Source organism: Stegostoma tigrinum, chromosome 3, assembly GCF_030684315.1.
Source record: "Stegostoma tigrinum isolate sSteTig4 chromosome 3, sSteTig4.hap1, whole genome shotgun sequence".
In the NCBI taxonomy this organism is placed as follows: Eukaryota; Metazoa; Chordata; class Chondrichthyes; order Orectolobiformes; family Stegostomatidae; genus Stegostoma; species Stegostoma tigrinum.
Genome location: NC_081356.1, coordinates 109,128,242 through 109,151,577, shown reverse-complemented (window position 1 = coordinate 109,151,577; position 23,336 = coordinate 109,128,242). Strand labels below are relative to the sequence as shown.

Here is a 23,336-nt window from a genome sequence, read left to right as displayed (position 1 = left end):
CATACTTCCGTCTGAAAATTTTCCTTTACCTGTGAACTGCCTAGAGTGTTATGAACTGAATGATTTATATGATAGACGATGGCTTACCCCTGTTTTATATGAAGTGATTTATTTGAATAGGATTGTTTATGGGTGACGTAAATTAGGTAGTCCCTGTATAGGTTATAAAGTGCTCGGTAATTAGTTAATCAGAGAGTCAGACAGCACGGAAACAGACCTTTGGTCCAAATTGTCCATGCTGACCAGACATCCCAATCTGACCTAATCCCGTTCGGTCCATATCTAAACGCTACTTATTCATATACTCCTACAGATGCCTTTTATGTTTTGTTATTGGACCAGCCTCCACCATTTCCTCTGGCAGCTCGTTCTGTACTCGCAGCACCCTTTGCATGATGAAGTTATAACTCCTCAGGTCCTTTTTAAATTTTACTCCCCACATCTTAAACCTAAGTCCTCTGCTTTTGGATTCCCCCCACCCAGGAAGAAGACCTTGACTATTCATCCTATCCATGCCCCTCATGATTTTATAAAGCTGCGTAAGGTCACCCCTCCCCCTCCAATGCTCCAGGAAACGTTTTTTTAAATGTAAGGTAGTCCATTAAGACCAATTAGATTATTGGTTTGCAACTAAATTTCTCATTTCTTCCTTATTCCAAAAAAAACTGTTCCAATTATCTCTGCAATCCATTCAAGTAATTTATTTCGGAAGGCTCCTTGGTAATTTATTTGATGTGTTTGATGACCTGTGGTTGAAAAAAGTACGTGTGATTTGATTTCTTTCTGACTTTCAACTTAAGGTTTTGAAACCTTAAGCAATATTGTGAGCAAATTGCATGAGGCAACTTTGATAATTCCCTTCAAAAGATGGAAAAATTGTGAAAGCGGTTAGCAGAGATTATGAAAATATCAGGTTTGATCCCTACTGGAATGAAAGTACAGTAACATTTTTGCCATAGAAAAGCCGGGCAAAGACTATCTTCAATCAGGGACAATCTAACTATTGGTCCTTGAAATTCAACGGCCTTCCCATCCCTGAATTCTCTACTATCATCATGCTGGGGTGTTACCATTGACCAAAAACAAGTCAAAGGTGAGAAATGCCACAGCAATATCCCATCTCCTGGCTCCCCAAAGCCTGTTGAATATCTACAAGACACAAGCCAGGAGTGTGATGGAGTACTCCACATGTGCCTGAATGGGCTCAGTTCTGACAGCACTCAAGTAGCTTGACACCATTCAGAACAAAGCCGCCAGATTGGTTTACACTACATTCAGAAGAATCCACTCCCTTCACCACCAATGCTCAGTTACTGCGGTGTGTACAATCTACAAGATGCTCTGCAGAAATTCATCAAAACTGCTTAGAAAGCAACTTCCAAATTCATGACCAGTTCCATATGAAAGGAGAACACAGTAGATACATGGGAATACCACCCTCCACAGATTCCTGTCCAAGCCATTCCACATCTAGACCTAGAAATATATTCCTTCAGTGTCATTTGTACAAAATCCTGGAATTCCCTTCTTAATGGCACCGGATCCACCTACAGAGAATGGACTGCAGTGGTTCAAGTCAGCAGCCTACAATCATCTCTGTAGAGCACCCTAGAGATGGGCAATAAACGCTGGCATTACCAGTGAAGTCCACATCCCGTGAGTGAATTTTAAAAAATGGCAAATGTTAGCCACATCATATACTGTACTACAATTAGCCTTACTGTGTCTAAATTAAAGAGGAGCATAATTTTGGGCCTTCTTCCCATTTCTTGTGATTAACCAGCGAACATATCTTGACTTTGGTCTAATAATCTCCCAACACTCACTAGAAAGATAGACACAAATAATCCACTCTTGTGAGGTTGCAGAGGGAAACTGGTGTCCATCAAAGGAAGCAGAGCTGGGGAAACTTTGGAAGAAAAATAACTTGCAAAGCTTGAGTTGCTAATCTTCCCTTTACAAAGGAGAGCAAGCCTAACTCCGTCAATCTTCTTCTAAATGTAGGTTGTTTGTGTCTGTCTCCTCCCGAGGTCAAGAATTTCATGTCGCGTCCCATCTCTCCACCAACCTCCCACCATCGAGTAACCAGGGACCAGAGTTGAGTTGTTGGAAATTTTGCAGCATGGTAGCTCAATGGTTAGCACTGCTGCCTCACAATGCCAGGGACACAGGTTCAATTTCACCCTTAGGCGATTATCTGTGTGGAGTTTGCACATTCTCCCTGTGTCTGTAAGGGTTTCCTCCGCTTGCTCCAGTTTCCTCGCACAGCCCAAAGATGTGCAGATTAGGTGGATTAGCCATGCTAAATTGCCCACAGTGTTCACGGGCGTGTAGATTAGGTGGGATATAGGGGAATGAGTTTGCATGGGTGCTCTGAGGATCAGAGTGGACTTGTTGGGCCGAAGGGCCTGTTTCCACATAGTAGGGATTCTAAGATTTATGATCTGTGATTCTATGAATTTGTTCATAGAGTCTGTATCTTTTCTTGGGAAGCTGTTGGATCTTTGATGAACAATGCCGTATTGTGTCACACCAAAGGGAATGTTATAAATAGTGAAACTCAGTTTTACTGTTGTGACTTTTCCTCCTTTAGGAGACATTCCAGTATTAATTTCTGACAATATGAATGTAGTGCAACCTGAAAATATTCTGAATTTCCTGAGAAAACAGGTACGGTTGTTGCTGTTTGCTAATTTAAATGAAAGTGAATGCTTGCAAATTAATTGAAAAAAATGCTTGTTTGATTTTACTCTTGTAAAAGATGTGTTGGAAATGTTAAAGTCTAGTAAAACATTGAAATTCACCTGGAGAAATGTAAGATGATTTGTTTTGGTAAGAGGCATAAGAAGGTCACTTATTTCTTGGAAGTTAGACTGACTGGGGTAATGTGGGAAAGTGATCTGAGAAGACTGATACATAATTTATTAACATTATCAATGTAAGTTGATGATGTGAATAAAGTGTGTAAGCAATTCACTTATGTGCATTTTCAGTGGAATAGGATAGTGGAACAGTGTTGAATCTGTATCAAGATTTAATTAAATTGCACCTGAATATGTATTACAGTCATGGTTTACATACTAGATAGGGAATATTGAAGCACAATAGAATGTCCAGCAAAGATTTACAAGAATGTTAACAATTATTAGGATAAACATTCGGAAAAAATACCGAGACTTTTTTTAACCTCTTTTAACAAGAGGCGACCTGATAGAGTAATGAGGAGTTTGATATGGTAGATGTAGATAAGTGGTTTTCAACATTGGTAGAATTAGAACAAAGGGACATAATATCAGAGAAGCACAGCTGGAATAAATAAAATGAAACAGGTGGAATTGCATTGTGCAGAAAGTGAGAATGTGGAACTTGTGACATGGAATAGTTGAAGCAGATTTGGCAGCTTTAAGGGGAGATTTCTATGCATGTGTGAGGGAGAAGGGAATTACGACATACTGGGATGTGGAGCAGAAATAGGGGCATGGAGCTATGTTGAGGGTTCTGTTCAGTTCTTAACAGAGCAAAAACTAGAGCAAATTGTGATTTCTAAATTTATTTTCTGATTTATAAGCATGTACTCTAGACATCGGTAATTTAAAAATTCATTAAATTGTAATAATGATAGGTGTGAAGCAGTAGTGGGAATGTTGCAGTGCTAGATGATTTTAGTTGTGAAATTTATCAAATAGGACAACAGAGCAGGAAAAGCTGTTATGCCTGTTGAAGACAAACAGCATTGTGTTTGTCTTCATTGTAAATTACAATCAACAAGAATTAAAACCTCATTATTTATATAACAATTACTTAATTTACTTAATTTAACAGAAATACAACGCAGATTATGAATTAACAGCTAAAGAGGGAGCTGACACTCTGGCATTTATTGCACTGATAGAAGAGAAGTTGCGACCCGCATTGGTAAATAATTCAAGCGTCTTATCCTCTTCTGGCTTTCCTCAATTGCATGGTTAGCATTTATATCGCCATAAAACCATTGTTCTTTATTTGAGTTCTGTTCATAATTTTAACTTTTATTTCTCCAATCTGAAACCGGAAAGAAGGTATGGATAGATTGAGTGAGTGTGTAAAAACGTGGTGTATGGAGTTTAACGCTGCAAAGTGGAAGAAAAAATCAGAAGTCAGACTATTTTTAAACATATAGAAACTCCCAGTAAATGCAGCAAAGAGGAATCTGTATGTTCATGTGCATGAGACAGAAAAAGTTAGCATGCAGGTGCTGCAATTAATTAGGAAGGCAAATGGAATTTTGGCCTTTACTGCCAGGGATTTGGAGCTTAAAAGTAGTGAAGTCTTGTTACAACTGCACGGGGTGTAGTAAGGCCATCCCAGAAATACTGAGTACAGTTCTGGCCCCAGTTTCTTAAAAAAGGATAGAATGATATTGCTGGCAGTTCAAAAACGATTCATGTGCTTGATTCCTGAGATGAAGCTATTGACTGATCAAGACTGGGTGAACAGGCCATTCATTTGGGTTTATAAAAATGAAACATCGAAGATATTGAGGGGGGCTTGGGGAGGTGTTTCCACCAGTGGAAGAATCTCAAACTGTGTGACACTGCTGCAGAATAAGGGGACATGCAATTAAAACTGAGATGGGAAGAAATTCCTCTTCTGAGAGTAGTGAATGACTGAAATTAGAAACATATAATCCCTACAGTGTGGAGGCAGGCCATTTGGCCCGTCGGGCCCATACAAACCCATCAAAGAACATCCCACCCACCTTATCCTGGTAACCCTGCATTTTCCATGGCTAATCCACCAAACCTGCGCATCTTTGGACTGTGGGAGGAAACTGGAGCACCTGGAGGAAACCCACACAGACACGGGGAAAATGTGCAAACTCCACACAGACAGTCACCCGAGGGTGGAATTGAACCTGGGTCCCTGGCGCTGTGAGGCAGCAGTGCTAACCACTGTGCTACTGTGCCATCAAGGGAAGAAATTTTTCATCTGCCATGGTGGGATTCAAACCAGGGATCCCAGAATATTTCTGGATTAATGGTCTATCTGACTTTCCGGATTCATAGTCTAGCAATAATGGCCTTGGGCCATTGCCTCTCCCATACGTGGAGGTTTGATCCTTTGAAAGTATTTAAAGAGGAGGTAGGTAGATTTCTGAAATCTCAGGGGAGCTGAGCGCTATCAGGAGCAGGCACTTACAAAGAATTGAAGCTGGGGCAGTTCAGCCATGATCTTACCGAAGAGCAAAGCAGGTTTAAAGGAATGAATGTGCTCCTCCTGCTCATATTTCTTATTGTAATGAAACTCCTGAATAAATCTGTGTCTTTGGTTGCGGCTCCTCCTTTGTCAAATCTTGTGATGATCTGTCATTTAACCATATTATCAGGAATTATTTTGATCACATTTTCTCACAAAAGCCATTTGAATAAAGGTACTTATTTCTAATGATGCATATGTAAAAGAGAAATGCATTCACAAATCTGTATATCTAAAATGGCAGAAAAGAAAAGGTACAAATAGTGCAAAATGGTAGTTCCACCAAAGACTAATATTTCCATTGGCTTATCAAAATTAACAAAAATCACCTCTCACCCTTTTGCTTTGGAAAACCATTTGATCTCTATGAAGTGAGGGGCATAAGAGAGACAGATACCTAAAAATACATTTAGCTTTTCATAAAAGTTGCTGAGACCCTGAAGAGTCTTTCCAAAAAAAAATCGAAATCCCAAGGAGTAAGTCTGCTAACAACAGACAGGATGACTCACTCAAATGCAGCAGTGCAGTATGTTTTGTATAGATTGAATAAGTGAAACTAAACAATACTGTTGCTTTGTACATTCATTCTGCTGTGGATCAAAGCAGCTTAATGATTTGCCCCAAAACTAAACCCCATCCATTTTCTCCAGTTTTGTCACCGGTCAGAGTAATTGCAGAAATGCATGTGCAAAAGAGACAGATAATCTGTTCAGGGGATGTGAGCGTCACTGGCTTGGCTAGCATTTATTACCTATCACTAAACCACATTCTGGAGCTTGTAGGTGTCGGTGCTGGCGTATTGTTATGTGTCAGACAATTCTATCGTGCATTTTATTATAAATTAACACGTTAAAGTAAGATTTTTAGAACACTTAGGAGTGTCCGGCCATTGGACCTGACGAGGTCTCTACCCAACTCTGCGTTAAATCTGAAGTATTCTAAAATGGTCATTTATTTTTAATAGGAAACATTGTCTTCACATAGTATGAGCATTTCAAGATTAAATAGATCAATGAATACTTTATTACTTCATCATGATCTAATTCTGAGATAACTTGATTAAGTTTTAATATATTCAGTGGAGAAGTGACTCACTGCGATTCAGGATATTCTAAGGGAACCAGCTCACCTTGTATGTTTGACGTAATTGTTTAATGCGTGTAATCGCAGATAAATTGAGTTTTATATCATTTTGTACAGCTGCACACTTTTTGGGTGGATATTGAGAATTACTGCAATCTGACTCGACCATGGTTTGCTTCAAGAATCCCCTTTCCATTGAACTTCTACTTACCAGGGCAGATGTCAAGATCTGCCATGAATCAAATTGTTCTGACCAAAGGAGAACCACCTTTATACAACCTCAAAGAGGTGGAAGCGCAGGTAAGAGGGCTATCTAATCACTGATCATTAATGGGAAATCTCATATCATTGTCTTTTAGAAAGGTAAGGAGTACAGAATAGTTACATTTAACAAGTTAACATTACGAGTATCAATCCATTTATATAACATCTTCACTTCGTAAGTTTACATTTTTAAGTTTATTTGAAAAAACAGAATACATGGACAGTAATGATCCCCACAGAACATGCACGTTTATTTTTGACATTGAGTTTACAGACATTTGAAACTATATTTTTCATCACAATAAATCAACTCAAACAGCCCCAAACATACAGAACTTGGAAAATAAAAGACATGTTGTTGCCTTGTTCCCGTGTCTCCTGTCCCCTTGTTCTCTCTGAGTGGGATATAGCTTGCATTCTGATTAAGACATTGTAGGGCACATAACAGGTTTCATCGTAATATGTGTTAGAACATGACTTTTGATTTAGGAGTTGAATTTAAATGTAGACAAATGGAATTGCCTGCTTGAGAAACTAGTAAACTCAGATCTGAAATTTACAATTCAACGGATAGCCTGTGTCTTCTTAATAAGTCAGGTATGGAAGTAAGAAAACGAAAGCATTCAGTGATCTGTCTCTGAGCTTTCGGTATGGGCAGAAGTGGCAGGTAGTGGCTTGGTGGAAACATCACTAGGTTAGTAATGCAGAACACCAAGCAAATGCCGAAAAAATATTGGTTCAAATCCCACAATGGTAGATGATGAAATTCTAAATTCAATAAAAGAAAGGAATTAAAATCCAGCCTAATGGTAACCAGGAGACGACTTTTGATTGTTATTAAAAACCATCTAGTGTGATGAAATTTGATGAAGGAAATCTGCTGTCCTTACCTGGCTAGGCCTACACGCTACTCCAGACCAACAGCGATGTGGTTGACTTTGGGCAATAACAGTGAGCAATGAATAACCACATCTCATGAATGAATTAAAAAAAAAACTTCAGTAAGAAGTTAAATAATCCCTGTAGTTCACAGATCAAAGAAGTTAAACCTTTGTCAGTGTGGGAGTTTCTTTATGGTACTAGCAAGTCTGGAAAGAGAGTCATTAGCTCGAATTATTAATGTCATCTGAAGATAAAACATAATTAACATCCCAAAAGGAAAAGCCATTTAAAAATTAAATATTTGGAAATGAACATGCTGGATGTACTGAGGCTGCAGTTTGAAGTGCATAAGATGAATCTGACCAGTGTTTTTCATTCTGGGATTTCTACTTGAAGACAGAGCTTAGGTGTTCCCCATTGCCATGGAGAAGGGAATGGGAAAGCCATTTTTAGAATCAAGTTACAGGCTTTCTATAAACCTAAGAATATCATGGTCATAGAGGTTTCAACTTTGGTCTTGCATAGTTTGCATCTTATTGAAAGGTGAGGAAATACAGAAATAATGGATATTAGCCCAGCCTGCAGGTTAAACAGAAAAAATACCAACTTTGTAACTCACCACCTGGAATGCAGACAGGAGTTCATGGTCGGTTTAAAGACAGAATTTGTGAGCTTGGATGGAAGTATGAAGGATAAGACAAATTGGGCATTGACTCTAAGTCATGACATACTGTAGTTTTGGGTTACTGGTGCTTGATTTGCTTAATTTCTTTAAATACATGCTATAAAGTTTGTTTTTGTTTGAACATGTAAATAAGGAGCAGGAGGTTTAGAGAGGATTTGAGGAATTGCTTTTCATCGTAAGTGTTGTGTGTATCCGACACTGACTGACTGCCTGAAAAGGTGGTAGAGGCAGGGACTCTCAAGGCATTTCAGAATTATTTAGATGAACACTTAAAATGCCATTGCATGCAAGTCTGTGGGCCAAAGTGTTGGAAAATTAGATTAGAATAGATGGGCACTTGACGACCTGCTAATAAAGCTTTATTTCTATGTGAGAACATGTGAAGTAATTTATTTCTGATAATAAAAGTGTATTCCCATTTCTCTTTAAACGTTATTGCTGTCTACATTGTTTGGAATAGTGGTCTGGAGCTGACTAGTTTGGTTACCTCTTTTAATCTTTCCCTTCCTTACTTGGTATCTGTTTTCAATGGGTCTGATTGTGAATCATCTTGCATTCAGAGAAGATGGTGCCTTAGTGATAATGTCACTGGCCTTGTCGTCCAGATACCCCGGCTAATGGTTAGGGAGCATCAGTTCAAATCCCACCAGAGCAGCTGGTGGAATTTAAATTCAATTAATTCATAAAGACATGAATTATAAAGTTATTTTTCTGTTTCCAGTATGGAGACAGTGATGATTGTTATGAAAACCCATCTGGTTCACTAGTTTCCTTCCTTAGGGAAATATATGTATGAGGCATGAGGTGGTGGGGTATACATCATGCCTAATGCTGTCTGTGTGCAAACATCTTCTGTATCTTGTGTCAGTCATAACTGAGCTAATGCCTACAATGTTACTGATAAAGTTGTCTGAGGTTGATCAATAAACTCTACCGGGACAGGCTAATGGAGCTCAACCCAGAAGGCTATCCTTTGTGTTTTTGCCCCTTGCAAGCCTTTGGTCTAAGCTATCAGATATGTATGTTACCCCTTTACCGTTCTGAGGAAGGTTCTCCTGACCCGGAACATTTACGCTATTTTTTCCTGCATGGATGCTGCCGACCTGCTGAGGTTTTCCAACAACTTTGTTTCTGTTCCTGATTTATAGTTCTTTCATTTTTTATCATGTACATTATCCCTAGTGGAGATGAAAGGTCAGTGACTTAATGGTGCAGGAGCTGCTGAGTATAGTAGCTCCTTTTTATGTTTTGAGTGTGAACACTGGTATATCTGTGAGCAACAGTACTGCTGCATTATCTGTCATGCTATACTGGTGGCTACAATGAAGTGATGGGCATTGACTGCACAGAAGGCAGCAGATGGTGTGATGCCTGGCGCCCGATATGCTGTGTGACAGGCTAGTGCGTTGTGACCTTACAATGCTAACTCACAATTTGGAGCGTGCAGTATTGAGTAGACAGTGGTACAGTACAGGTCATAGAGGTATAGCCATAGAATTATACAGAATGGAAACAGACCCTTCGGTCCAAATGTCCATGCTGACCAGGTTTCTCAAACTAACCTATTGCCTGTGTTTTCATGTCTGTCTAAACATTTACAAATGTCTTTTAAATGTTGTAATTGTGCTCATCTCTGCCACTTCTCTTTGCAGTATGTTCCATCTATGCACCTGTATGTGAAAAACTTTTCCCTCAGAACCCTTTGAAATTTTTCCCCTCTCAGCGTAAACCTATGCCCTCTGGTTTTGAAATCCTCCACCCTCGGGAAAAAATGATTGCTATTCACCTATTTATGCACCTCGTGATTTTATAAACCTCTATAAGGTCACCCCCTCAATCTCCTACGCTCCAGGAAATAAAGGTCCCAGACAATCCAGTCTCATCCTATGACTCAAACTGTCCAATCTCAGTAACATCCTTGGAAATCTTTTCTGAGCCCTCTCTAATTTAATAACATCCTTCCTGTAGCAGGACGACCAGAACTGTTTGCAGTATTCCATATGTGTCCTCACCATTGTCATGTACGGCTGCAGCGTGACGTCCCAACTCCTGCAGTCAGTGCTACAAGCAATGAAGGCAAGCATGCCAAACACCACCTTCACCACCTGCTACCTGCGATGCCACCTTTGGATTGTGGGAGGAAACTGGCGCACGCACCGGAAACCCATGCAGTCATGGGGAGAATATGGAAACTCCACACAGACAGTTAACTGAGGCTGGAATTGAACAGGGGTCCCTGGTGCTCTGAGGCAGCAGTGCTAACCACTGAGCCATCGTGTGGCTGTCATGGTTTCTAGGTGGCTCTGAGCACAGGGCTCCATTCCCTCAAGCCTTGTCTGTGGCAGTGGAAATGATGCCAGAAGGCAGAATGATAATTCCAGGCTGACACATGCAGAGATGCTCATAACCAATCATCCAGTCAAAGTGCAAACGTTTGCACAGAACATGAGCGTCACCTACAAACTGTTGTCACCCGTGTTTCCAAAGTGTCCTTTTGCAAAGTTGGCCTGTCTCACCCTGAGGGTCCCAGGGTCAATGGGGTCCAGGTAAAGCTGAGGTGGGGCACCTAGCCACATAGAATCCTCTGAGATATACCTTTTCTGCAGGATTGTAATGCCTTCCCTGACCAACACTGCTGTGCCTCCTCATTTCCATTCCCTTCCTACTGTTCTTGAACACCCAACGTCCAGGAATATTGAATATCCTATGGTTTCCCTGAATCAAATCTCTGTTAGAGCCACAGCCTCATACTTCTACCTGGCAATCTGCAGCGGTGACTCACAAATCTTATTTACCACACACCGTACATTCACATAGCTGCTTTAGAATGATTGTATCTTTCTGTTTTCCTGACTCCTGCCGTTCATTTATTACCTTTTATTCCTGTGCTGTCACTCCCTGTGTTCTGTGCAGTTAGCCTGTTAGTCCTGTCTGATCATCGCCCCTGCTTTCTGCTTTGGTTAAAGAAGCCAAAAAAAAGGATAAAGTGTATTTCAAAGAGTGAGAGGTGGTGAAGTTTGCAGGAAACCTGAGCTGTCTTTATTCATGAGTCACTAAAAGCTGGCATGTAGGTGCATGTTAGAAAACTTGCTGGCTTCACCTACACGCTAGCGATGGCCTAGTCATTTTATGTTCATGCCCCTCTCATTCTTGTTCGTTTTACGAGTAGAAACGGCCTCTGTCTTTCTATTCCATCCAGCCCACATGTATCTGAAGCATTTCAGGTTAGTCACACATTGTGTAAACATTCATTTCTCTTCAGATATGAGCCATTTTTACATTGTAAGCTGTAGTCCTGCAAATGTGCAAGGGGCAAAATCTAATTAACAAACAAAAGTCCTCATTTCATCAATCTATTCGCTTACATCTGAAGGGGGTCACATAATGCAGGAATGTCTGGACTAAAATTGGCTATACTCCATTCCTCAGTAAAATTTTGCCTTGACTCCAGAAACTACCTTCACCTGAGAGATTCTGTGCACCAAAATGAATAATTAGGCTCTAAAATGTGCCACTGAAAGGAGGTTGATTATTTTAAACAGTAATGTTGAACTGCACAATGATTCAATTACATCAGAAAGGAGTGGGGAGGGGAGAAAAAGAATGATCTGGAAACCAAGAAAGAAAGAGGAAGGGAGAGGGAAAGAGAGAGAAAGAGAGAGAGACAGACCATGAGAGAGAACAGACAGTATCATTAATTGCTCTGGCACGCTCGTACAGTGTATTACTCCAGGTGTTTCTCTTTTCTCCTGCCATCCTCCATTTTAACATTGGACCATTTAGTGAATATATCATCTCTTCTCAGATTCCAGTATTATTATGTATATTAGAGAGATGGAACAAAAATAAAACCTAGAAATCAGCGATCGACCATTCTTTCATTCAACCTCTTATGCAGTAGGGCCGAGTTCTATTGAGGTGCCCACAGTAGCTGACCTCCACAGCCACCTCAGTCCAGGCTGCCTTTATCAGTTGGCATGGCCTTTTTGTTATCTCCATTTTCTCCCAGACAGCTTGTAGGAGACCCTCCCAGAAACCCTCACTAAAACATGGTTCTGCTTTTTTATTAGTGTTAATGGGAACTGCAGATGCTGGAGAATCCAAGATAATAAAATGTGAGGCTGGATGAACACAGCAGGCCCAGCAGCATCTCAGGAGCACAAAAGCTGACGTTTCGGGCCTAGACCCTTCATCAGGGTCTAGGCCTGAAACATCAGCTTTTGTGCTCCTGAGATGCTGCTGGGCCTGCTGTGTTCATCCAGCCTCACATTTTATTATTCTGCTTTTTTATTGTCTGGTTTCTGACATCTCCGGCGTGGGTGGAGTGTTGAACAGACACTGAGTGATGCTGTTTAGTTGCAGAGACTGAAGTGTATAATGGGTGCCTTTTTAAATATGGCATCTGAATGCTGGAGCTTAGAGATTCTGACAAACTTTGGAAGTTGCAGAGCATAAAATGTGATGTTTTGTGCACATGTGCATACTAGTAAGCCTAGGAGCTTAATCTAATCGCACCTCATTTTTGAAGCCCCTCCTGCAGTTTGGATCCAGAGTGAATGATGCTTATTCTTAAAGAGAAAATTCTGCCTTGTGTACTGTATCGACAAGCTGGTAAATCATTCAGGACCAATTAGGAAGTTCCACTTTGCAGTGTGAGTAACAGATGGAGTGGTTATCTAGGTTGAGTTGTAAAACCATAAGCCCTTCAGTCTTTTGAGTGGATGTGCTGCAGATACCCCAAGTGTCCAAGGAAGAATGAATTATTGGTCAAGGAGAAGATTTTCAGAAATATAGGTGACAGTGGCTTAATAATGGTGTGGACACATTGTTACACAAGACAAGTGATGCTTTTACAGTGAATTTCAGAAAGGATTGCCTCCATGATCTTGTCTGTTATCTATTTTCTCAACATCAAGTAATTAAACGTAGCCCACTTCAAAACAATATTGAGCTGACTTCAACTCTGTTATCTGGTTTTCATCAAAACCTCCCAACTATGAACCAGTACCGCTCATGTCTGCAGATACTCTGATTAAATCATTTGGAAAGGAAGCTAAAGTTTGACCAAAAGTGTAATTCTCATATATTTCGTCCATTGTCAAAATTGCTGATTTTCCCTGCTGCAGTATTGCTTCCTTCTTCTCCGCTCTCACTAAAACTTCTGTCGGTGCTTCAGCTGCTTCCAGTCTTGCCTTTTCAGTCCTCTGATCCCGTACAACTTCTCTGAAATTCTGCCCATACATCGCTTCTGCACTGTCTGCTTTCTAGTGCATCACATACAAAGTCTTACAGTCCTGTTGAAAATCATGCGTGTTCTTGCATCCCTCCCCATCCCTGTCATTGTTTCTGCAATGTCCTCTTGTCAAACCATACATTTAATTCTCCTCTTCCTGGACCCGTGTCAGAAATGTGGCAATTCGTGCTTGCTTCGAACTACAATAGTAGATGTCCTAAGTAGACTCAAGATAGGAGCGATACTGTAGAGAGTCTATCCCAAGACCAGCAACAGTGTTTCCCTATAGATGAAAGCCTGCATGATCTGCCTTGCAGATCTACCTTAGAGTATGTGCTTGGAGACTTGTGACCTATTTATAAATGAGCAAATATGTAATCTCACTTGTCTGTGCTTAACCACAGGATCAATTGAACAGCGCAATTGATATCCGTGTTTCTGGGATAGGGAGAGGAGAATAAACTGGCACAATTATTCTCCTTGGTTATCATACATCGACTCTGAGGAAAAGTATACTCGTAATGAGAGAATTGGGCATGATGTGATTTGTCTGCTAACTCTTCCTATTTACAGTTCAACTTAAAAATGTGGCAACATACAAATTAATTTGTGAATCAAGCAAATGCTGTGTTAAAGATCTCTCCTGGTGCTGTATGTTAAAGAATTAACTTTTGAACTTTCTCAACTATGATTCTATGGGATGTTTTGAACAGATCTACAGAGATGCCAAAGAGTGTTTGAACCTGCTGTCCTACAGATTGGGAACATCAGATTTCTTCTTTGGGAAAATGTGAGTATTGATGATGAAGAAATGTCTCTAGTGAAAGTATCAGGAAGTTGGCGCTATAAACAGAACCCTTCTAGTTTGTGTCCCAATTATCCTCCACCTTGATTGGTTGCCCAGGGGTTTTTCTGCTTCTGAACTACTATAGCTGTCCCCTTGGCCCTCCTGTATCATAGCAATTGGTATTTTGATCATTCATCACAGAGAAAGGGGATGGACGTGGAGGGAACCAGAACTGTTTTGGTTATAATGAATAGTATATTGTCATGTTCATTATATTTCAACTGGAGAACAGCTATGAGTTGTTAACACCGAAAGTTTGATGTAAGTTAGTCTTGTGTATGCTGCTAAGGCAGTGCACATTTGTAAACTAAAATGAAAACAGAAAATGCTAGAAATATTTAGCAAGACCAGAAATGAGGAGAGAATCACAGTTAACATTTCAGTTAGCCTTTCTTCAGAAGGCAGATTTTACTTTTGTGAGCTAGTCATCTTTGTCTGCATTTTAGATGCACATATGAAGAAAATTAGGAGACTGCAGTGTGAAACAATTAGACATTCGCGTTTTTTTCGTACCGTTTTGAAGTAGCTAGAGATAGCATGAAGGATGTCTTCTCACTCAATTTCCAAGTGAAGGTTTGCAAATTAATCTGTACTTGGAAATTTTAGACGCTGGCTAAATAAGCTGTTTGAGCAGGGTTATCTTGCTACTATTGTATAGGGCCTTGGTGAGACCACACCTGGAGTGTTGTGTGCACTTGTAGTCTGCTCATCTGAGGAAAGGTGTTTTGGCTGTGGCGGGTGTGCAACTAAGGTTTGCCAGTCTGATTCCTGGGATGGCAGGAGGGATATACCAAGAGAGAGTGGATCAGTTAAAACTATATTCACTGGAATTTTGAATAATGACGGGAGATATCATAGAAACCTGTAAAATTTTAGCAGGACTTGATGGTAAACGAGGAAGGATATTCCTGATGTCCAGGGAGAACTAGGGGCCGTATTCCTATGGATAGAGGGTGGGCGATTTAGAACTGAGATGAGGGAAAACTTCTTCTCCTCGAATGTCATGAGCTCCCAGAATGTAGTGAGCTTGTGGAATTCTCAGGCACAGAAAGCAGTTGAGGCCCAAATATTGAATGTTTTCAAGAAGGATTTCAGTATAGTTCTTAAGGCTAAGGAGATCAAAGGGTATAGGAAGAAATTGAATTAGAAATGGAATTCGGTTTGTTGTCACATACTCGCATGAGTGCAGTTTACAAAGTTGCCACTTATGGTGCCATTTTAGGTTCAAAGGTATGTAGGTACAGGATTTTAGGAATAAATTAGAAAAATAAAGAAATAAATGTTCAGCAGTACAGTCCTTTGTGCCATTTTGGGTACAAGGCACCTAGGTACGGGGAACAGTTTACTGAGTTGGATGATCATCCAGGAACATATTGAATGTGGGAGTAGGTTCGAAGGACTGAGTGTCCTACTCCTCCTCCCTTTTTCTGTTTCTATGCGACCAAGATACTAACAGATCTTTCAAACAAGATACTGTGTAAGCATTCCCATTTATTGTGTCCCACATATTAGTATTTTACAATTTCGATGATTTTATGCATCTGACTAGGAATTTTGTTTTGGCAGAAGTTCTGATTTGTGGGTGGACTGGAAATTTATGTCATCTGCACACAATATTTGCTTTGCAACTGTATACATACTTATTTCAAAGGTCCTGCAGCATGAACCATCCTTCCAAAGATTTTTGTATTGAATTTTGTACAGACTTAGTATCTTTTTTATCTGCTTTCATCTGCAGTTCCCATTATCTCCATTAGTATCTTTTTTACTTGCTTTTCTACACTGCTTTACTAACTTTTAAATAAATCTAACCTAGAAATTTTAGCCCAGTGGTGTATCTTGGGTGCTTAGCTAATATGGCAGTCATTCCATTTGATCTCTGTTGTATTCAATACAGGGTAACTATCAATGCTGTTTTTTTAAGATTTTGTGCTTAAAGGAGCTGCTGGTTTATTTTAAATTTTAAACAGCCCTGTTGATCTATGATGTAACTACTACAGCAATCAGTAGAGTAATTCTACAAATATATAAAGGGCAAAAGAATAACTAGGGAGAGAATAGGCCCCTTTAAAGATCGACATAGCCATCTATGTAAGGAACCACAGGAGACAGGTGGGAGCCTAAACAAATATTTTGCTTCAGTAGTTGCCATGGAGAAAGACATGGAAGGTAGGGAACTCATGGAGAAAAGTAGTGATGTCTTGAAAAGAGTCTACATTACAGAAGAGGAGGTGCTGGAGGTTTTAAACACATAAAGGTAGATAAATCTCTGGGACCTGATCAAATGTATCACAGGTCATTGTGGGAAGCTACAGAAGAAATTGCAGCATGGCCCCTAGACCTGTAGCATCGACCGCCACAGCTGAGATGCCGGGAGACTGGAACGTAGCTAATGTTGTGCCATTATTTAAGAAAGGCTGCAAGGAGAGGCCAGGGAACTCCAGACCGGTGAGCCTGACATCAGTGGTAGGTAAGTTGTTGGGGGTGGGGGGTGAGAGACACGATCAGCGTGAATTTGGAAAAGCAAGGACTAATTAGGGATAGTCGGCCTAGCTTTGTGTATGGGAAATAGTGTCTCACAAATTTGATTGGGTTTTTTAAATAAATGACCAATAATGTAGATGAAAGGCAGAGTGGCAGATGTTGTCTACGTGGACTTTAGCAAGGTCTTTGAGGACATTCCGCGCGATAGACTGGTTAGAAAGATTACATTGCATAGGATCCAGGGAGAGCTAGCCAAATGACTTGACGGTAGGAGAAAGAGAGTTGTTGTTCAGAACTGCAGGCCAATGACCAGCGGTGTGCTACAAGGATCAGTACTGGGTCCACTGTTGTTTATCATTTATATAAATGATTTGGATGAAAATATAGGAAGCGTGGTTAGTAAGTTTGTGTATGACACCAAAGTTGGCCAGATAGTCGACTGTAAAATAAGGTTATCGAAGAGTCCAATGGGATCTTGATCAGCTGGGCCAGTGGGCCGAGGAATGGCAGGTGAAGTTTAATGCAGAAATGTGTGATATGTTGCATTTTGTTAAGATAAACCAGGCCAGCACTCTGACAGTTAATAGTAGGGCCTTAGGGAGTGTTGTCGAACAGAGACACCTAGGGGGAAAGGTACATAGTTCTTTGAAAGTAGCATCACAGGTAGACAGGGTCATGAAGAAGGTGATCTGCATACTTGCCTTCGTTGCACAGAGCATTGTGTACAGGAGTTGCAACATTGTGCTCATGGCTCCAAGACATTGGTGAGGCCACATATGGAGTATTGCGTACAGTCCTGATTGGCCTGCTACTGGAAGGATGTTATTAAACTGGAAAGGTTGTAAAAAAGGTTTACGAGGATATTATTGTGGAAGGTTTGAGTTGTCAGGAGACACTGGATAGGCTGTGATTTTTTTTTCCCTGGAGCATAGGAGACTCAGGGGTGAACTTAGACCATAAGACATAGGAGCAGAAATTAGGCCATTCAGCCCATTGAGTCTGCTCTGCCATTCAATCATGGCTGATAAGTTTTTCAACACTATTCTCCCACTTTTTCCCCATAACCCTTGATTGCCTTGACAATCAAGAACTTATCCGTCTCCGTCTTAAATGTACTCAATGACCTGGCCTCCATAGCCTTCTGTGGCAATGAATTCCATAGATTCACCATTCTTTGGCTGAAGACATATCTCCTTATCTCTGTTCTAGAGGGCCTTCCCTTTAAGGCTTCACCCTCAGGTCCTAGTCTCTCCTTTAATGGAATCATTTTCCCAACGTCCACTCTGTCCAGGCCATTCAGCATTTTGTGAGTTTCAATTATCCCTCATCCTTCTAAATTTCATTAAGATAGACCAAAGTCCTGAAATGTTCCTCGTATTTTAAGCCTTTCAATCCTAGGACCACTCTTATGAACCTCCTCCGAGGCCAGTACATCCTCCTTAAAGTATGGAGCCCAAACATGCTCACAATACTCTAAAGGTGGTCTGACCAGAACTTTATAAGGCCTCAGAAGTACATTTCTACTTTTATACTCTCGTCCTCTCGAAATAAATGCCAGCACTGTATTTATGTTTCTAACTACAGACTCAACCTGCAAGTTTACCTTAAGAGAAGCCTGGATTAGGACTCCCAAGTCCATGTGCAGTCCAGATTTCTGAATTTTCTCCCCACTTAGAAGATAGTCTATGCTTCTATTCTTCCTACCAAAGTGCATGACCTCACACTTCCCCATGTTATATTCCATCTGCCACTTCTTTGCCCACTCCCCTAACCTGTCTAAATCTTACTGCAGCCTCCCACCTCCTCAGTGCTCTCTCCTTGTATCATTTGATTACTTGGCCAGAATGCCCTCAGTTTCTTCATCTAGATCATTAATGTATAAAATGAAAAGTTGTGATCCCAACACTGACCCTTGTGGATCACCACTATTCACTGGCTGCCAGCCTGAGTAGGACCCTTTTAACTCCACTCTCTGCTTTCTGCCAGACAGGGCTGAAGGGCCTGCTTCCGTGCTGTATGACTATGAGTTGGGAATTAGGAAGTCAACCTTTACTTCATTGAATGACAGAGCAGTCTCAATGGGCTGAATGGTTAAATTCTGCCTCTGCACCTTGCAGCTTTATGGTCTAATTCCTCATGTGATCCAGGGGACTCTATTTACAGGAACTACCTTTTTGCAGTGATCAGAAGATAAGTACTGAAGGAAAAAGTGCCATGTACATAAATTACTGACAGCTACATTAGCTGTAAATATCATAAATAAAACGGGACTGTTTAAAAAAAAACAAGAATGGCAACAGAGATCGAGAGGTAGCTTTGCCTGACAGTGGAGGGAAGGTAGCAGCCGCTGTGGAAAAGGTGGACACAAGGCTGAAGGCAGCGGAATGAGAAAATGTGGCACTTGAGTGTGTTCAAGTTAATTGCAAGCAGGCTGGTCACTGCCGCAAAATAATTACTACATTAGCGCTGTTGAAAATTTTAGGGAAGGAAGTACATAGGTTAGGGATATTTGAAATATTAATGTGGGCTGTGGAGTACAGCTGAAAGGCTGGTGTTTTTAATCTTGATAGGAGAGTGCTTGCTGAGATTTAAGGAGTCTGATGTGTGGTGTGAATTTTTGTGAAATCGCATCGTTCTTGCTGCTTGCAATAGCAGTGTATATGCTTTATGTTCCTATAAATTGTTAATCAATAATACAGGACAGAAATATTGTGGGAAAGCCTGAAAAATAACAACTTGTGTCTTCATGGTTTTGTGTCTAGACCAACCAGTTTTGATGCCTTTGCATTTGGATTTCTTGCTCCTCTGTATAAAGCAGAGCTGCCTAATGCGCACCTCCAGAAGCATTTGCATCAGCTCCATAATCTATGCCAATTCTGTGACAACATCCTGAGTCAGTACTTCACACAAAGCTCTACAGGTGAGTCACTGGAGCTGGTGGGTGACATTTCAGTTGCACTAACTTACTCAAGATTTATGCTGTATTTCAGCAAAAAGACAATGGCTTCTTGTTCAGTACATACGTAAAATAACTTGTTGAGAATGAGTATACCAGAAGTTTGTAAAGGGTGAGAGGGATTTGGTAACTATTTGCTTTCATCTGTTGGTATCAAAGTTACAAATCTGTAGGTTTCAGTAAGTATACTTTTTACTGTGGATAAATTTTCTTTTCAATAACATCATTCCCTTGACCTTGATAAAGACGTCAGTTGTGGAGAAACAGAGGTTGATGGAGTTGATTGTAGGAAAGCATGAAATCATTTACCCTTTACATAAGAAAGCATTGATTCTAAGTGGTAGCAAGCTAGGAACCATGGAGAAGCACAGCAGAGCGTGCTGTCGAAGCCTGAATACAGAAATCACGGCAAATGGAATATTGTCCATTATCTCGAGCACTGGGATATAAAAGGAAATCCAAAACTCTGGCTTAATCATAACTGAAGTATTTCACTGACTTAGAATCGCAGAATCTCGGCAGTATGGAAATAGGCCATCCAATCCAACAAATTCACATCGACTCTCCAAAGGGAATCCCACCCGGACCCATCCCCTAACCCTGCATTCCCCGTGGCTAATACACCTAATTTACACATTCCTGGACACTATGAGGCAATTTAGCACAGCCAGTCCACCGACCCTGCACACCTTTGGACTGTGGGAGGAAACCGGAGCACCCAGAGGAAACCCACACAGTTAATCACCTGAGTCTGGAATTCCTGGCGCAGTGAGGCAGCAGTGCTAACCACTGAGCCACCGTGCCACTTCTGGGTGCCACTTCTTTTAAAAGGAGTATCTTGGCTTTCGAGGAGTTGCAGTGCAGATTAATGAAAATGATACCTGGTTGAAAGGGTAAATTATTGTTGACAGAATCTCATAGATTAGACTGGCATCTGCTTGAATTAGTAATGATCTAGCTGAAGCTATGATCATTAAAAACCTTGGGAGGACTAGAGAAACTGTTCCCTCTAGGTAGGGGAAGGTTGAGAGGAGACTCCAAAATGTGGAATTATTGTAAGTGTCAAAACTGGGATTGGTAGATCTAAGTACTCAGGTTACCAACCATCCCACAGTGGATGGTTTCTGAGGAAGGATCACTTGACCCAGAATGTGAACTCTGATTTTCTCTTCGCAGATGCTGCCAGACCTGCTGAGCTTTTCCAGCAAACTCTGTTTTTGTTCCTGATTTACAGCATCCACAGTTCTTTTTTATGGATAATTTAATGTTGAGGTGCACATTAGCCATGATCTCATTACATAATTGAAGAAATCCAAAGTGCTGACTTCTGTGCAAACAAAGTTATGTTTTGTTGAAAGTTTAAAGTCCTTTTGTTCCACATAAAGGAAATTGGGTTTCCTGTATGTTTGTAAACAAACTGTGTTTGTTCGATGAGTTTAGAGTGAAGTAGTATTCTTAATAATATTCATTATTAGGGCCATGGGGTGTGAAGAGACTAAAACGTTGTTCCATCACTGTACGAGAAACCAACTGTAATGAGAGGTTTTCTCATTGTACATTGTGGACTATAAATTACTTACTTGTGCTTTAAACAAGGTGAATTTGGTTAAGTTGTTGGTTTGTTTGGATGGCTTGTAACACCATGTCTTCAATAGCTGTAGTTATAGCTGGGCAACTACAGCTGTCCCGTTTGTACAAGGAGAGAGTCTTTCAAAGCAAAATGCACAAAAGAGGTCACTATGTACCTTTTTCATGTCCTAGAGGAGGTGGCAACTCCCAGTATTGCTACTCCACATCCATCTAAATTTACTTCAGTTGCAGTTAATATTCCATTCACTTCTTCAAGCAGATTGTTATAGAGAGGAAGAGGAAAGAATCCATCATAGGAAAAAACAGAGTTAACGTTTCGGCTCCGGTGACCCTCCATCAGGACAGTTCTGAGGAAGGGTCACCGGACCCGAAATGTTAACTTTGTTTTTTTCCGTCACAGATGCTGCCAGACCTGCTGACCTTTTCCAGCAACTTTGTTTTTGTTCCTGATTTACAACATCTGAGGTTCTTTGGTTTTTAAACAAGGCACCGTCTTCACTTGGAGGACTGATGTATTTCATGTGATCAGGCAGGCCTAAGAACTGGAAAAGGGAGGAGATTCTCCAGTGCAACGTGTAACAGCAAGGGGAGAGCTGTAGGCAAAAGAGCTCCAGGGAGTAGAACACAGAATTAGACTTGGGTGTTGGGGAAGCTGTGCAAGGAAATAAAAGTCAATCTATCTGTCAAAAACAATCACTTCTTTTTGTCAGTGATTAGATAGTCCGTATATGCAATTTAGTTTTCTAATGGTAAGAACAACTTGCACTGCTACCATGGACCTAAAATAACATAGAAGCTGCATTTCACCAAGATAAGAATAGACATGCTAAACCTTAGCTCATTCGTATTTTCCCTTTTTATTTCTACATAATCTAGGCACAATATCAATCGACACAAACAAAAGAGATAAAGGTGAGCACATCAGGCCAAGCAGCATCTCAGGAGCACAAAAGCTGACGTTTCGGGCCTAGACCCTTCATCAGAGAGGGGGATGGGGAGAGGGAACTGGAATAAATAGGGAGAGAGGGGGAGGCGGACCGAAGATGGAGAGAAAAGAAGATAGGTGCAGAGAGTGTAGGTGGGGAGGTAGGGAGGGGATAGGTCAGTCCAGGGAAGACGGACAGGTCAAGGAGGTGGGATGAGGTTAGTAGGTAGATGGAGGTGCGGCTTGGGGTGGGAGGAAGGGATGGGTGAGAGGAAGAGTTAGTTAGGGAGGCAGAGACAGGTTGGACTGGTTTTGGGATGCAGTGGGTGGGGCGGGGGGGGGGGGGCTGGGAAGAGCTGGCCTGGTTGTGTGGTGCAGTGGGGGGAGGGGACGAACTGGGCTGGTTTAGGGATGCAGTAGGGGAAGGGGAGATTTTGAAACTGGTGAAGTCCACATTGATAACATATGGCTGCAGGGTTCCCAGGCGGAATATGATTTGCTGTTCCTGCAACCTTCGGGTGGCATCATTGTGGCAGTGCAGGAGGCCCATGATGGACATGTCATCTAGAGAATGGGAGGGGGAGTGGAAATGGTTTGCGACTGGGAGGTGCAGTTGTTTATTGCGAACTGAGCGGAGGTGTTCTGCAAAGCGGTCCCCAAGCCTCCGCTTGGTTTCCCCAATGTAGAGGAAGCCGCACCGGGTACAGTGGATGCAGTATACCACATTGGCAGATGTGCAGGTGAACCTCTGCTTAATGTGGAATGTCATCTTGGGGCCTGGGATAGGGGTGAGGGAGGAGGTGTGGGGACAAGTGTAGCATTTCCTGCGGTTGCAGGGGAAGGTGCCGGGTGTGGTGGGGTTGGAGGGCAGTGTGGAGCGAACAAGGGAGTCACGGAGAGAGTGGTCTCTCCGGAAAGCAGACAGGGGAGGGGATGGAAAAATGTCTTGGGTGGTGGGGTCGGATTGTAAATGGCGGAAGTGTCGGAGGATGATGCGTTGTATCCGGAGGTTGGTAGGGTGGTGTGTGAGAACGAGGGGGATCCTCTTAGGGCGGTTGTGGCGGGGGCGGGGTGTGAGGGATGTGTTGCGGGAAATACGGGAGACGCGGTCAAGGGCGTTCTCGATCACTGTGGGGGGAAAGTTGCGGTCCT

At 41.5% G+C, this 23,336-nt stretch overlaps 1 protein-coding gene across 2 annotated transcripts in view; it reads left to right on the top strand.

The window, feature by feature from the left end:
- The window catches only part of mtx3 (metaxin 3), a 42,545-nt gene that overhangs the window by 5,698 nt on the left and 13,511 nt on the right, over nt 1-23,336 (top strand). For both annotated transcript variants that reach the window (XM_048528283.2, XM_048528284.2), the window contains exons 3-7: nt 2,594-2,670; nt 3,823-3,915; nt 6,436-6,618; nt 14,096-14,172; nt 19,476-19,633. In XM_048528283.2, the coding sequence (XP_048384240.2) occupies nt 2,594-2,670; nt 3,823-3,915; nt 6,436-6,618; nt 14,096-14,172; nt 19,476-19,633 (588 nt within the window). The remainder of the gene's footprint in view (nt 1-2,593; nt 2,671-3,822; nt 3,916-6,435; nt 6,619-14,095; nt 14,173-19,475; nt 19,634-23,336) is intronic.